Below are 12,703 nucleotides of genomic sequence, written 5' to 3'. Positions count from 1 at the left end.
AGTGTCAGCAAGTGATCCTATTTCAGTCAGCACACTGTAAGGCCATACCAAGGTCTGAATGTCATTTGGCACGAAGGGATTCATGCAGGCAAACAGCCATGGGAGGAGGCCTAGCCAACATGCAGCATCAGCACAAGTGGATGTACAGCTGACAGTGTGTGTATTCAGAGGAAGTGAGTTTGTTTAAAAACAAACACTCACATATTCTATCAATGTTTTCCTCAGTGTCAGTACTGTAATATCTCTACCCTCATTATGGAAATGCATTGGGGTTTCTCCAGTTCTCTGAAAAAAAGGGATTTGAAGATAATCCTGAACAGCAGATAAACATCAAGCTTACCTCCAAAATAAATTCTGGCATATTTGGCTATATCTACAGATGTCTGGGAGAGATGTTCCCATTTCCTGAATGAAATGTGTGCAACCAGCTGAGCTGTTCCATCCCCAGCTCTGAATTCAAGTTAGCCTTGAATATTGACTTGAGGAGGCCAGGAGATGTCAAATTTCCTGACCTTTTTTGGAAGGAGAGAAGGGCACCTGTTCATCAAAGTAGGTGATGCATGTCAGGTGAAAGAGAAAGGAATTCTGGCCCCAGAATAAAGCAAGTGAAAAAAGGGCTTTCTGGAGCTCTCTACTGTAGGTGTGCATGCACAGAGCTATGCATGTGCATGCACCATGTTACTCAACGTTTGTGGATGTGTATGTATGCAGACTCCTTTGGTGGAGCACTTTCATGACCATGTGTTGAACCAGAGGGAAAATTTATCAGGTTATAAAAGTCTCACTGGGCTGATCTTCTATCCTGTTGTATCCTTTCCTATCTTTTATCATATGAGCACATAAGAAAGACTTAGAAAGTTACTAACACTGAATGATGTTGTCTGCAATCACAGAGCTTATCTCCACAACTAGCATGAACATTATTCTATAGGATATGCAGATCAGACAATCTGAGAGACAGATATTCTATATTTGCCTGGTAAATGATGCTGTTTTCTCTAGTTCACTAAGCTCTGCAGAAGGAAGTATTTTCTATGATAAAGAGGGTGAACTGCTTTTCAAACTGTACATCATCTTATCTGACACATGGCCATACTCTTTGCAGCTCCACAAGAGTTAGAGACTATTATTTTCTCTTAGTCACTTTGTTTGATACCTTCACATCTTTCTTGAGACTCAAAATACAAGATGAACTACTAGCAGTGAAACAACTTGTACAGCAATGCTGCTGTAATACACACAGCAGTATCTAGTACACTAGTGCTAATGAAAGTAACAAATGCAGTCCCTTTACTGCTTGGCACTGTGTGTGCATGGATCAGCCAACTGCAGATTAACAAGGCTCTGCTGCACCCAAACAGGTCCACTACTTATCCCACATTAAGATTGTACTTCATATGTCTTAAATCACACAACCAAAGCTTGCTGATCTGGTTCTTCCTCTTCTGGATTCATACCTTTGTCCCTCGCCATCTACATAGAGGGTGGCAAGTTTCAAATAGTGACTCAAGAAGTGCAGGCAATCCTTCTAAAAGCACTGCAACAAAGACTAGTAAACTCCCTGGAAAACTCACGTCCCTATGGTGTAGTCTGTGATTGAACCTAACCAGTGTGTTGGTATGCAGAAAATGTACATTCAACCCCCAACCTGTCACCGACCTTGAAGAAGTCATTTAAAGTATACTGAACAGCCATTTACTCAACACAAGTTTTGGTGAGCCTGTCTATAGTGTAAGATATTACTCACATATACCTCATCATCTGTAAAATAGGTATATTGCAGCTCTCCTGACTCACAAAGTTTTACAACTTAATTCATCATTCTTTGCTCATTGCTCTGGGATTCCATGGTGAAAGAGAAAACATAACTGAAAATTAAGCAAAGATCCATCTAGTCCAATACCCTGACTCCAGTATTGACAGATAGTGGCTACTGAGGCAAAGGCAGCAGGAAAATGAGGACAACATTTCTCTTGGCATATTCCCCAATATTTAGGAATGTATGGATTTCTTCACCCAGAATCTGCATCTGAGCCATTGTGTTCAGCTGCCACTGATGGAACTATCCTTCATGAATTTGACTAATTTCTTTTGAACTCATCAGTACTTTTGGGTTTCACACAGGCTGAAGAAGCATAAAGCATTTCTGTCTACCATATTGACAATGTAATGTGCTATTTCCCCATCATGTGACAGTGTTACTGGGAGTCACCCTCCATCATCTCAAATACAAAGAACTTAAAAATTAGTTTTGTGTTTTTCTCAGCTGTTACTGCTGTTTTATGAACCCTGAAGCTGGTCATCCTCCCAGTCCCAAAGCTAGTGAAGAAATACATAAGACAGAGTTTCTCCTGGCAGAACAAAAGCCCCACAGAGCAGAGTAAAACAATGAAGCTGTTAAGTTCACAGCTTGTGGTTTCTCTCAGCTTGCTTTGGCAACTCAGTATGGGGAATACATGTAGGTGGAGCTGGAAAACTTCTTGCTTAAACTTGAAGGAGGCACGTTTTCCCCTATGATCCTCTAAGCACCTTTTTACACAAGACCACAGGAAATAATAAATCCCTGCTGTGCTTCTAACTAGCACAAACAGCCATGGTCCGGATATTAATCTCTCAATTTAGGTAAACAAAAAGTAATTCAGCAGCCACGCCTTAGCACGTTTCCTCAGAGCAGGGAAAGTGAGTTTGTTTCACTATCCCTGCAGAGCTGCAGGTAACAGCCAGGAAAACATCCTAGCTGTGGAGTAATTCCAATGAAATGAAACATCAGAAAGCATGTGGTGCTTGCCAGAATCCTGTCACTGGGGCACCTCACTTCCCTTCTCAGAAAAGAGAAAGCTGCACAGAAAGATGCAGTCAGAGAATAAGCAGTTACAGGTCCGACGTAAGTTTGGTTCCTTCCAGATACAACCTTTCCCTTGTCATGTCCAGTGCCCCTGAGGTTTTTCACAAACAACCCCTCTTAGTTCCCTTGTCATCTCCCAACTTTGCTGCTGCTCTTCAGATCTACCCCCTCCCATCCAGTTCAATGTGCCCTGTGTGAAGATTTCTTTCCCATGCAAATGGTTCCTAGGGCCTCCTGTACATAGGGAAGTTTCATAATGACTAGACAGATGCAGAGTCACTGGTACATCCTGGTAGCACCACTAAAGCAGTGAACCACTGGGGAGGCAAAGCTGTCTAGGAAACCAACAGACATTTGTGCTTAGCCTTACCTGGGAATGCTGGTTAGATATGTGACCACGTTCAGAAAATCTTCATCAGGTATTTCACTGAATCCCGCAAATTCTGGAAATGTTATAATGGGTGCCCCATCCTTCCCTCTTCCTCCTGCAAAAGAGAAATTGTAAAGTTTAGAGGGTGATTTTATGCTGTTGGACAGACTGGTCAGTATTCAAATGGATAACACTGGCATATCCCTCCTTGTAAAACACCCAGATCCAGTACACATGTGCTCAGCTTCCCATTTGATATTATAACTCAGTGTAGCTTCAATACCTCAGTTTACTCCAGCTGACATTCTAGCCCCTGTTTATTCTCAGCTTTTTCATGAACCTTCTGCATAATTCTGCTTAAGTGCTTTTTTTGGTCTTTTGTTTCCCATTTCCAAGTATTTTCTTGTGATAATATTACAATATTTCCCTATGTATAAGTACAGCACTCTCAGATTCCTTCTAGGCATGAAAGGAAATGGAGTAAAAGAGCATACAGGCTTTGAATACACAGGCCTGGGACCAATCCAGTCTTAGGTCTCTCCTCAACGAAAAAAAAGCTGAAAGTGCACGGAGTATTTAACCAATGAGTTTTGCTATTGTCTTGTTTATTTGCATCAAACCTCCATTAAACACAACAAGAAGGTCATAAACAGCAAGGTCAAGAAAAGTCCCTTTGTGAGGGATTCCCTGATCCAAACTCTGGTACAGCTACAGGAAGCATGGAGCCCAGTCCCTTATAACCAAGCAGCCTTTACAGTTCTCCTGACACAATGCTCAGCTCTAGGTGATGTTTTAGTACACAGTACAAACTCTGTTTACTTGCAGGACCAATCCTAACTTGATTTCACTAATAAACCTGGGCAGCACTCCAAGCACACAGAATTTAAGGGGGGTTTTCTCACCAATTTGGACTAACGAGGCAGCAGCACATAAAGGAATATGATGAAGCTGTTGTTACAGGTACCTTATTGCTTAGTGCTGCATACACAGGCAATTAAGGACATGCTTTTCCCTGAGTCTTTCTCCTTTCATTGTAATCTTTATGTAAATCTCATTTTTTTGCACCAGGCTCAGGAATTCTCTACCAACCCAATGCTGAGCGTAGTCCTGCAGCCCACACAGTTTTCTTAGTCATTTATCACCCACAGAAGATTCTTGTGCAAGGAATTGCCATGCTCTGGGCTTCCCTTTAGTGAAGGGGAAACTATGAGAGTGAGACAAAAGATTACCTTCCTCAAGGAAGATATCCAATAAATTACCCCATCAGGAGAATGAGAGGAAACAGAGACTTGGTGGGGGGAAAAATGAGTTCACATTCCACAAAAGTACCCTCTAAATCCCCATAAACAAACCCTGTTTCCAGGCTGCTCCCCATAGACCATTGCCTTTGCCTTTGTCAGCTAAAGATGCAAACCAGTTTCTCCTGCTCCTGTTTTGGTGTTCATTGCAAAGAGGTGGCAGTAATTTCTAGCTATTTCTGTGTAGAGTGGCCAGTCCCGTGCTAGTCCTGATCCTGCTTCTGCCCAATCCTTCCAGACTCAGTTGGATTATTTAAGATTCCTCCTGTGCTGTCCAGCCATGGAGAGTTGAGATGCTGAGGAACACAGTGTTTGCATAAAGGAAAATTCAGAGCTCTAGAAAACAGGATTTTTGAAGAAGGAAACCCATTTTCTTCTTGACATCTGGTGACATGCTGGCTTTGTCAGCACACTACCTTTAGCCCCTATTTTCCTTTCTGAAGGTTGATTATTGCTTTAATTACTCTGAAAATGACTCAGTCCTGTTAGATCATTCACTAAACTCACCCTACTAGGAAGAAAAGAGGCCTACAGAGATTCAAAAGGCTTTCAAGCAACTTGCAAAACAAGAATACCATCATTCACACTGTGCTGGATTGGATTTCAAATACTGAGCAGAGTCACGACCTCCACATTGACCTCCACATTGGCCTTGGAGTGATGCCATGTGCTGATGCACGGCAGCTGGATCTCAGGGCACTCCAGCTGCACTGTCTGCAGTCAGCAGTGAGGGAGAATGTGCCGTCATGCAAATTCAGCCAGACTTTCCCCAGACTGCTGCACTCTAGAGACCAGGAACTGCAACCAGCAGGTTCCCAGTTAGGCTGGTTTGTTACATATTCTCAGTGACATCTCCTGGACACAAACAGAAACAGCCAAGCAATTTAAATAGCAAACTTGTCTGCTCTGTCTCTTCTTACAGAGTTTAGTACATGCCAAGGTATTTCATAGCAGTATCTTGTGGGCAATCACATGGTTCCTGGGCACCACACTTTCCCATCCACATATTTCAAATACATGAAGATACTTTCAATGGGGGAGATGTAGTAACCTGGACTGTTTTGGTTTAGAGCAGCACTATTTGCTCTGGAGCATAAGATATAGATTCCCCTGGATCCTCTCCTTCAAAACCTGATAGTTTACCTGCTGTTATACTCAAGATTTGTTTAAACTATAAGTTTCAAATGGTACTTCTAATGCTCCTGTTGACCAGGGCTTCTTTGTGTCCCTTTTATTTTCTCTTTCTCTCGCATCTACATTCACACATTTGCTCCTCTTTCTCTGGCCTCTTCCCTGAGCTAGGTGAGGCAGACTGATGACACACTGTGGGTGCGTATTTGTGCCATGGGATCTTCTCCTATAAAAAGCCATCCAAGGAATGAATGTTAGCAGACTGAACACTGACTTCTTCCCTTCACCAATGCAAACAAATCTAGAAGGACAGTCAGGAGCAGTGTCAGACTGAGTATTCAACTAAGAGCCAGAGCTCCTGCCTCTGACTTGGCCACACACCCTGAACAGCTCCTGGGCTCCGTCTCATTCTCCATGGTGAAGGTAACACTTCCTGCTGCAACCAAGCCAGAATGCTCAGACAGTTCTTCCTGATGGGGAAACAAACCAGGAAACCTTCAGTTCCTGCCATATCAGGAAATCAGAGTGACGTTTGAGAGAGTTTTGTGATCAGAAATTGTGAAGTACTATGACAAGGAGAGATCAGGAATGTCTGAAATGTTGGGTGACAAGTAATAACACAAATATGTTAGGAATGGTTTGTTTCTGCCCATATCTGAACCTCGAGCAGTAGTTGACTTAGAAAGGAAAACAATCCATGCCCATTTATCCATATATCTAGCAAGATAACAAGCATGGATGTTAAGGGACATAAGGGAACCTTCTTAAATACCAAGGGTGTCTGGAAAATTCTCTCATATGTATGAAAGAGCAGTTCCATATATATAAATGTTAATGCCATGTTTTTCCCTGACACTAAACCAACATTTGCTGCAGTATGCAAATTTCTGCAGAATGTGAATTGACAAGATGCAACCCTTTATTTTTCTGGGCCATCAACCTTGCTTTCTAGGGAGTTGCCACTGTCTTTCTTTCAGTCCTTGAAATATTTCAGCTGGCTACTACTCAATGTCGTGGAAGGGCAGAGAGCACAAACTAAAAACCATCAGGGACAGCCTTCAGTCAGTTCCACAGCCATAAGGACTGAGTGCATGGAATTTGGCCCCAAGGACTGCCTGTCCCTGTGCTTGCTGGGACTCTGCATAACCCCCACACTCCTTGGCGTCACTTGTGAAAAGAGTCCCAAATAGAAAATTTTACTGTCCATCATAGATAGATAAGGCAGACAGGGACAGAACAAGCTCCAGCAGCTCCATGGAAGGCCAAAAGAAAAAGGCAATACTCAAGAGGAAAAGAAAAAGACATTTTATATAGAAAATGAGGCCAGGAAGAGGGAGACATGAACACAGCACAGAGGTGAGAGGAGTTACCTTATGGCTATCTGAGGCAGGTCTGCTCTATGGAGCAGACTCTGTGCAGCAGGGTAAGGGGGTGCCAGGAGCAAAGAAGCTCAGAGAGAAGCCAGAACTACATGAGGCATGAGCTGAGCTAAAAGGCCCCATGGGAGAAGCAAGCAATACCTTTTGTTTAGTGCAGTCAGAAGCAGAAACAAAGACACACTGAAAAGGAGATATCAAGAGTCGTGATGCCTGGCAGCTTTCTTCATGCAATGTACAGGCCTCTGTCTCTCTGACTTGCAGCTCTTCCAGGCACCATTAGATGCCACTCTGCAGCACTCTTCAAGCAACCCAGCCACCTCCAACACCTTCTGGCAGCTCCAAATGCTGGCGCCCAGACATGGAAACAGCAGCTGGTGGCAGTGGCCATTGCAAGCAGCAGCCACAAAAGCTGTAGGTTCAGCTGGCAGCAGGAGAAGTTCAGGGCTATCCCCTAGCTGAACTAACATGAGGCTCACTCCTGACTCTGCCTTAGGGAATTCAGGCCATCCCACAGGCAGTCTCCCAGGGGTCACTGCTCCTCAGTCAGACTCCAGACTGCTCTGTCATAACTATCCCCATTTTTTCCTGCAGAGGAAACTCAACCAGATTTTGTCTGCCATCTCCTGTGCAGACCTGAGCTCCCCTCCCAGACAGCATCTACCAGTGCAACACATGCTGATGCCCTGATTCAGTTCCCTCAAGCTCCTTTGGGAGGTCCATCTCTCTGCTTTCTACCTTTGCAGAGAGCATCCTGCCTTGCATCCAACCCAAACTCACTGTGTCAAAGTCATGGACCCACTGCTGTTTGAGGAAGGGCATTCTGACTAAATTCTTTGGTAGGTGATTGGAGGTGCATCAAACTCAATAACTTGGAGCACAACCAAGGCAAACAACATCAGGATTTGGACGAGCAGAGGGCTGGACTGCTTGGGAAAAGGCAGAACTTACAAGGAATAGATTACAAGTCAACTTGACCTTCTCTCCAGTTTGTCACTCAGAATGAGAATGACAGAATTCCTTCCCTCCACTTCCTGGGCACTTTATTGATTTTCCACCCCAGCTTCTTGCTCAACTTTGTCTTTTCTCTCATGGCCCAAGGGCAAAGGGAAAAGAAGAACCTGGGTGACAGGACAGAAGCACAGAGTGAATGTGGAAGGGAAAGAAATGCAGGAGAGACAGCACAGGGCAATGTATCGCAGGATATATCAGGGTAGTACAAGGCAGGGCAAAGGGACCAACACTTGCTCTTAATTATGACAAATCTCCAAGTCCCAGGACACAGAGCAACATTCATGGTTACTCCTATTAGATTTTCCAGCTGCCAATGCAGCCTGGCTAGCTGTGGCCGTAAAGATGCGGCTGGAATTCAGCTGTGGAAACAAAACAACAGAAGTGTTTGGGGAAGGAATATATGTGGGGGAGAAAGAGTTATGGCATCAGAGAAAATGTAATTTTGCTTTGCAGTGTAAAGGGTGTGACTGACAAATGAGGTGTGAGTGCTGAATTCTCAGAGCTCTCACAGCTGAAGTTCCATGTTGGCATGACTGATGTAAAAGCAGCCAGGAATCACAACTGCATGCCAAGTTCCTGGACATGTTGGGGATCTCAGAAAATCTCCCACTCCCCAGTTCTAGACCACCTATGCCTCCTATCCAGGCACCAAAAATATCCATGGTTTAGACAATCAAGAGCTACACTGAACTCTTGTTCCACAGCCAGCAGCTCTTCTAACTAGAGATCACCAAATATGCTGAATCCCTTGGGAAAACAAAAAACCAAACAAAAACCACCAAAATAAAACCCCACCAAAAAACCCAGCCAACAAACTAACCTAAACCCCCCAACAAATCCAACAAACAGGCTAAGGACAGGAGAAGTTCCAAAAGTTTGTCTGCACATTTACAGATCTCACCTCCCCAGCCTGCCACAGACACTAACTCATCACTTAGTATTGGAAAGTGTTCTTTGAAAAGTTGCTGACACGTGCAGGCTAACTGCTTGGGCCTGCCCACATGCAGAGAGCTCCCTGAGTCATACCAGCCCTGAGCTCAGTTCATCTTCTGGAACAGACAGACAAAAGTTCAGTGATATCTTGGCTGAAGTTTCACTGCTTTGGTCAGGTTTTGTTTTTTCTATGCTCTGTTGCTTTGGTTTTCCATATTGATTAATTTCTCATTAAATCCTGCTTCCTGGGTCTCAGGTTTTATACAAGCTCCAAACTGTCCTTTTGGCAAGGTCAGGCCAGGTTTTCCAAAAGGCTCAGTTTAAACAGGAAGCAGATGGCCAAATACCCTCCAGGCTTTGGAAATTAAATAAACTGGCTTCCCAGTCAGTTACCATTTTCAGATATAGTCTCCCATGCACTGAAGTCTGTTGACTTAACAGGAGCAGAACACAAAGAAAATGATTCTCTCTGCTAATACACTTCGTGATAGTTTGTCTAATAAATTCGTGATTTAGTAACAGGATCCATTATTGCTGCAAATGGCAGATTGGGCTCTTTGTCAGAGTAATTACAGATAAGAACAGGTTGTGAAGCTGCAGATAAAAAGAAGGGGGTAGTAGCCATTCCAAGAGCAGATTGGTACAGTGGGTTATTACTCTGTCAGCAGGACAGAAACAGTATTTTACCAGTGGTTCTTTACTCTTCAGTTAAAACTGATGTATTAGAATAGCTAGGTTTTCAGTACTACCCAGCTTTGTGATCCAGTACCCTTAACAGCTACAGAAAACACACAAACATAGCTGAGCACTCCTGTGTTGTCACAGCTGTAGTCCCATAATTGGGAGTTCAGTTTGCAGGGAAAGGAAAGAGGCACTAGTGGTTTCAAAACTAGAATTTAACCACAAGAACCAGCACTCCTACCAGATCTCACAAGCTAAGCAGGGCTAAATCGGCACATGGAAAAAGAGATGACCAAAGAAAATTACGTGATTAAGGACATTGTCACATTACACTGCAGCCTTTTTTATGACCTCAGTGGACCAGGGAAGGTTTTGGAGAGTTTCCCTGTTCCTGGCATGGACAGTAAGGTCTTGGTTAGTCTGGTAGTTGGAGGGCCAGGACAAACAGGAGGCTGTCAGTAGCTAATACATTCATTATAAGTAGACCCTGACACAATCAAACACCAAACTCATTAGGCTTGTTACATAATTCCTACCATCTGCTCAGAGACCACAAGACAGTCAGATCCCCTTAAGAAGTTTGCACACAGCAATAGTGGAGGAAAGTGTTTCCAATGAGTCATGTCCAGAGAAAAGAGCCTTTGATTCAATCGTTTTCCTCTTTCTTTGCTGCTTTACTGCAAGGGAGTATCATGGGTTCTCTGCCCCTGCCTCAGCTGCCAGCCGTTACTGAAAAGCTGATATTAACCACAGAAAGATTAATTTATAACAAACTTTGCAGCACTCAACCACTCACTTTCATTATCATTGGATAAATGGATTTGGGGTCCACAGGACTGAACAGGACAGCTTGACAAAGCTAGAGGCTGTGGAGTAGCACAAACCAGACTCACTGCTATATTCTCTGAGCTCTGCATGTACATGGAAGAGATGTCTAGCTGTGCTCTAGTGGCTGCAGCCTCCAGACTGGTAGGAATAACTTTGTCCAGTACAAAGCAGCATACAGCATTGTTCAGAAAAAATATTATATGCCCATACCACTCTACAAGAAAGTTGGGATTGCCTTTTATTGCCCATGGTGGTGAGACCAAGGAGCAGATGGGTTGGTTTTTTCCAGACAGTGGCTACTGAGCTGCAACATTTCAGTATGAAAAACCAGGAAATAGGCTAAGTATCAAATTTTCAGTCACTGTGTAGGCAAGCACTGAAGCACCAAAATATTTGTGGTTGCTTGTACCTAATGAAAAGCAGCAAAGCAACATGCTTTGAGGGAAAGCTACAGAGCCATCTGGAAAAAAATTCAAAATCAAATGAGGTAATTTCTGTGTGAATTACTTTAATAGGTGAAATGAGGCAGAAGGGTGCCCAGATTTGTTTTCATTGGATGAAAAAACCAAATCTTTTGCTAGAGGAAAAAGAAAGTTATACTTATTTAGAGAAACGCATTTTTTTAAAAGTGTAGCCATTTCTGATTTGTACCTAAACCTCTGTTGGCAGGAGACAATAAAAGCACAGTAAGGAAGAGTCCTGTTTTATTTTACCTATGACTCACCAGTGGTCACCAACAGAATAAGGTACTGGTCTAAACGGACCTCTGAGTAGATGATTTTATGTTCCTGATCTTCTTCACATGCTGCCATGGAGATTTTGGAATGGAGGCACACAGATTTCCAAATTTAGCTGTAAACTTCAGGCTGAAATCAACTTAGAAACTAAGAACTATACTGCCTTATTTTTTATTCGGGTATTATTTCTGGACTGTACTGAGGAGATTTTAGATAAGCCTGAACATTCTTCAAATGGGACTTGTTATTTATGTAGATGGGGGCATGAAAGGTACCTTTGACTCACCTTTGGTATTTGGTATTAGTACTTGTATCTTGATGAACTTGCTATTTGCCAATCCCTAACAAGCCCCTCAGCCCTGCCTCCTATGATGAGTTATTTTCAAAGTCTTTAAGCACCTTACATTTAAATAGGCTTATTTAAACATCTTTCCCATCATTTCCAAGAATAAAAGAATTAGATCAAATGTGAAGAGTTTAACTTGCTAAAATATCAAGTGAGAATACAGGCACTGCTGAAATGCTGAGTCCATAAAGAAATATGAAAAAGATTTTTTATGTTTACCTTTGACATTTTTGTTCCATGTTTGATGTTCTAGCTGGAACTGGAAATGTGTTTTTCTTCCTGTTTAGTAAACCACTTTCCACAAGTTGTTTGTTACATGCCATACACAGCTTTCATTAATGGTCCCAAATGTTGCCAGACACTGGGGCTCAACAATAGCAGTTCTCTGCATTTTACCAGAGAAGCATTGCACGTGGGGCACAGAATTCTCAGCATTTCCTAGTTCCCCTGCACTGAGCACAACAGTGGGATGCAAGAGGCTGAGCAATTTCATACAGTTACAGACACTGTCCTGCCTGAAGGTTTGTGTTCATTAGGAACTCTGGGAAGATGTGCCCCTGAGGTGCTTTATTGCAGATGAGAAGGTAGACAGTTCCACCTCTGCTCAGTCAATACCCTCTACCTAATGCAAACTGTTAGTTGTTGAACGTGTGAAAGTGCCACAAGATGCTACCTGAAAACCTCCAAAATCAAATTTTAATACTCAGAGCCTCATAAAGAAATCTGTGTAACCTAAGATTTGAATTTTATTTGGCAGCCTAGAATGTGCATAAAAATGCAAAGATGCAGCTGAGGCCTCTAGAGTTGACCATTTTCAAAGCTGGGTCTGTGCACTCACTGCACTGTGTACCCAGTGTTCCTCTCCACCAAGAGGGACAGACTGCTCAGGAGGACCTTATTATGATAATCTCTGCATTTTGTGCAAATTTGTGATACTTCACTGTTTGTCTATGGGGAAGACAAAAAGCAGATTCTGAGTTCCCTTATTTGCAGAACTGGCAGAAACAGAGACAAAGCAGTTGCCACAGGCTATGCAGTCAACAGCAGAGGTTGGTTTAGGATCCAGATAAAAGTTTTTATCTTCTGCAGTATCCAAAATAAGTGTATTAAATAATTTGGCAAATTTCAATATCAGCTCTTTATT

General features: G+C 42.9%; 1 protein-coding gene across 1 annotated transcript in view; it reads right to left on the bottom strand.

The window, feature by feature from the left end:
* The window catches only part of MCF2L2 (MCF.2 cell line derived transforming sequence-like 2), a 60,016-nt gene that overhangs the window by 30,108 nt on the left and 17,205 nt on the right, over positions 1-12,703 (bottom strand). The window contains exon 3 of the mRNA XM_009073097.1: positions 3,216-3,330. Within this exon, the coding sequence (XP_009071345.1) occupies positions 3,216-3,330 (115 nt within the window). The remainder of the gene's footprint in view (positions 1-3,215; positions 3,331-12,703) is intronic.

This window comes from Acanthisitta chloris, unplaced genomic scaffold (assembly GCF_000695815.1).
Source record: "Acanthisitta chloris isolate BGI_N310 unplaced genomic scaffold, ASM69581v1 scaffold12354, whole genome shotgun sequence".
Lineage (NCBI taxonomy): Eukaryota > Metazoa > Chordata > Aves > Passeriformes > Acanthisittidae > Acanthisitta > Acanthisitta chloris.
Note: the sequence above shows the minus strand (reverse complement) of the source record. Positions and strands in the feature narration are given on the sequence as shown.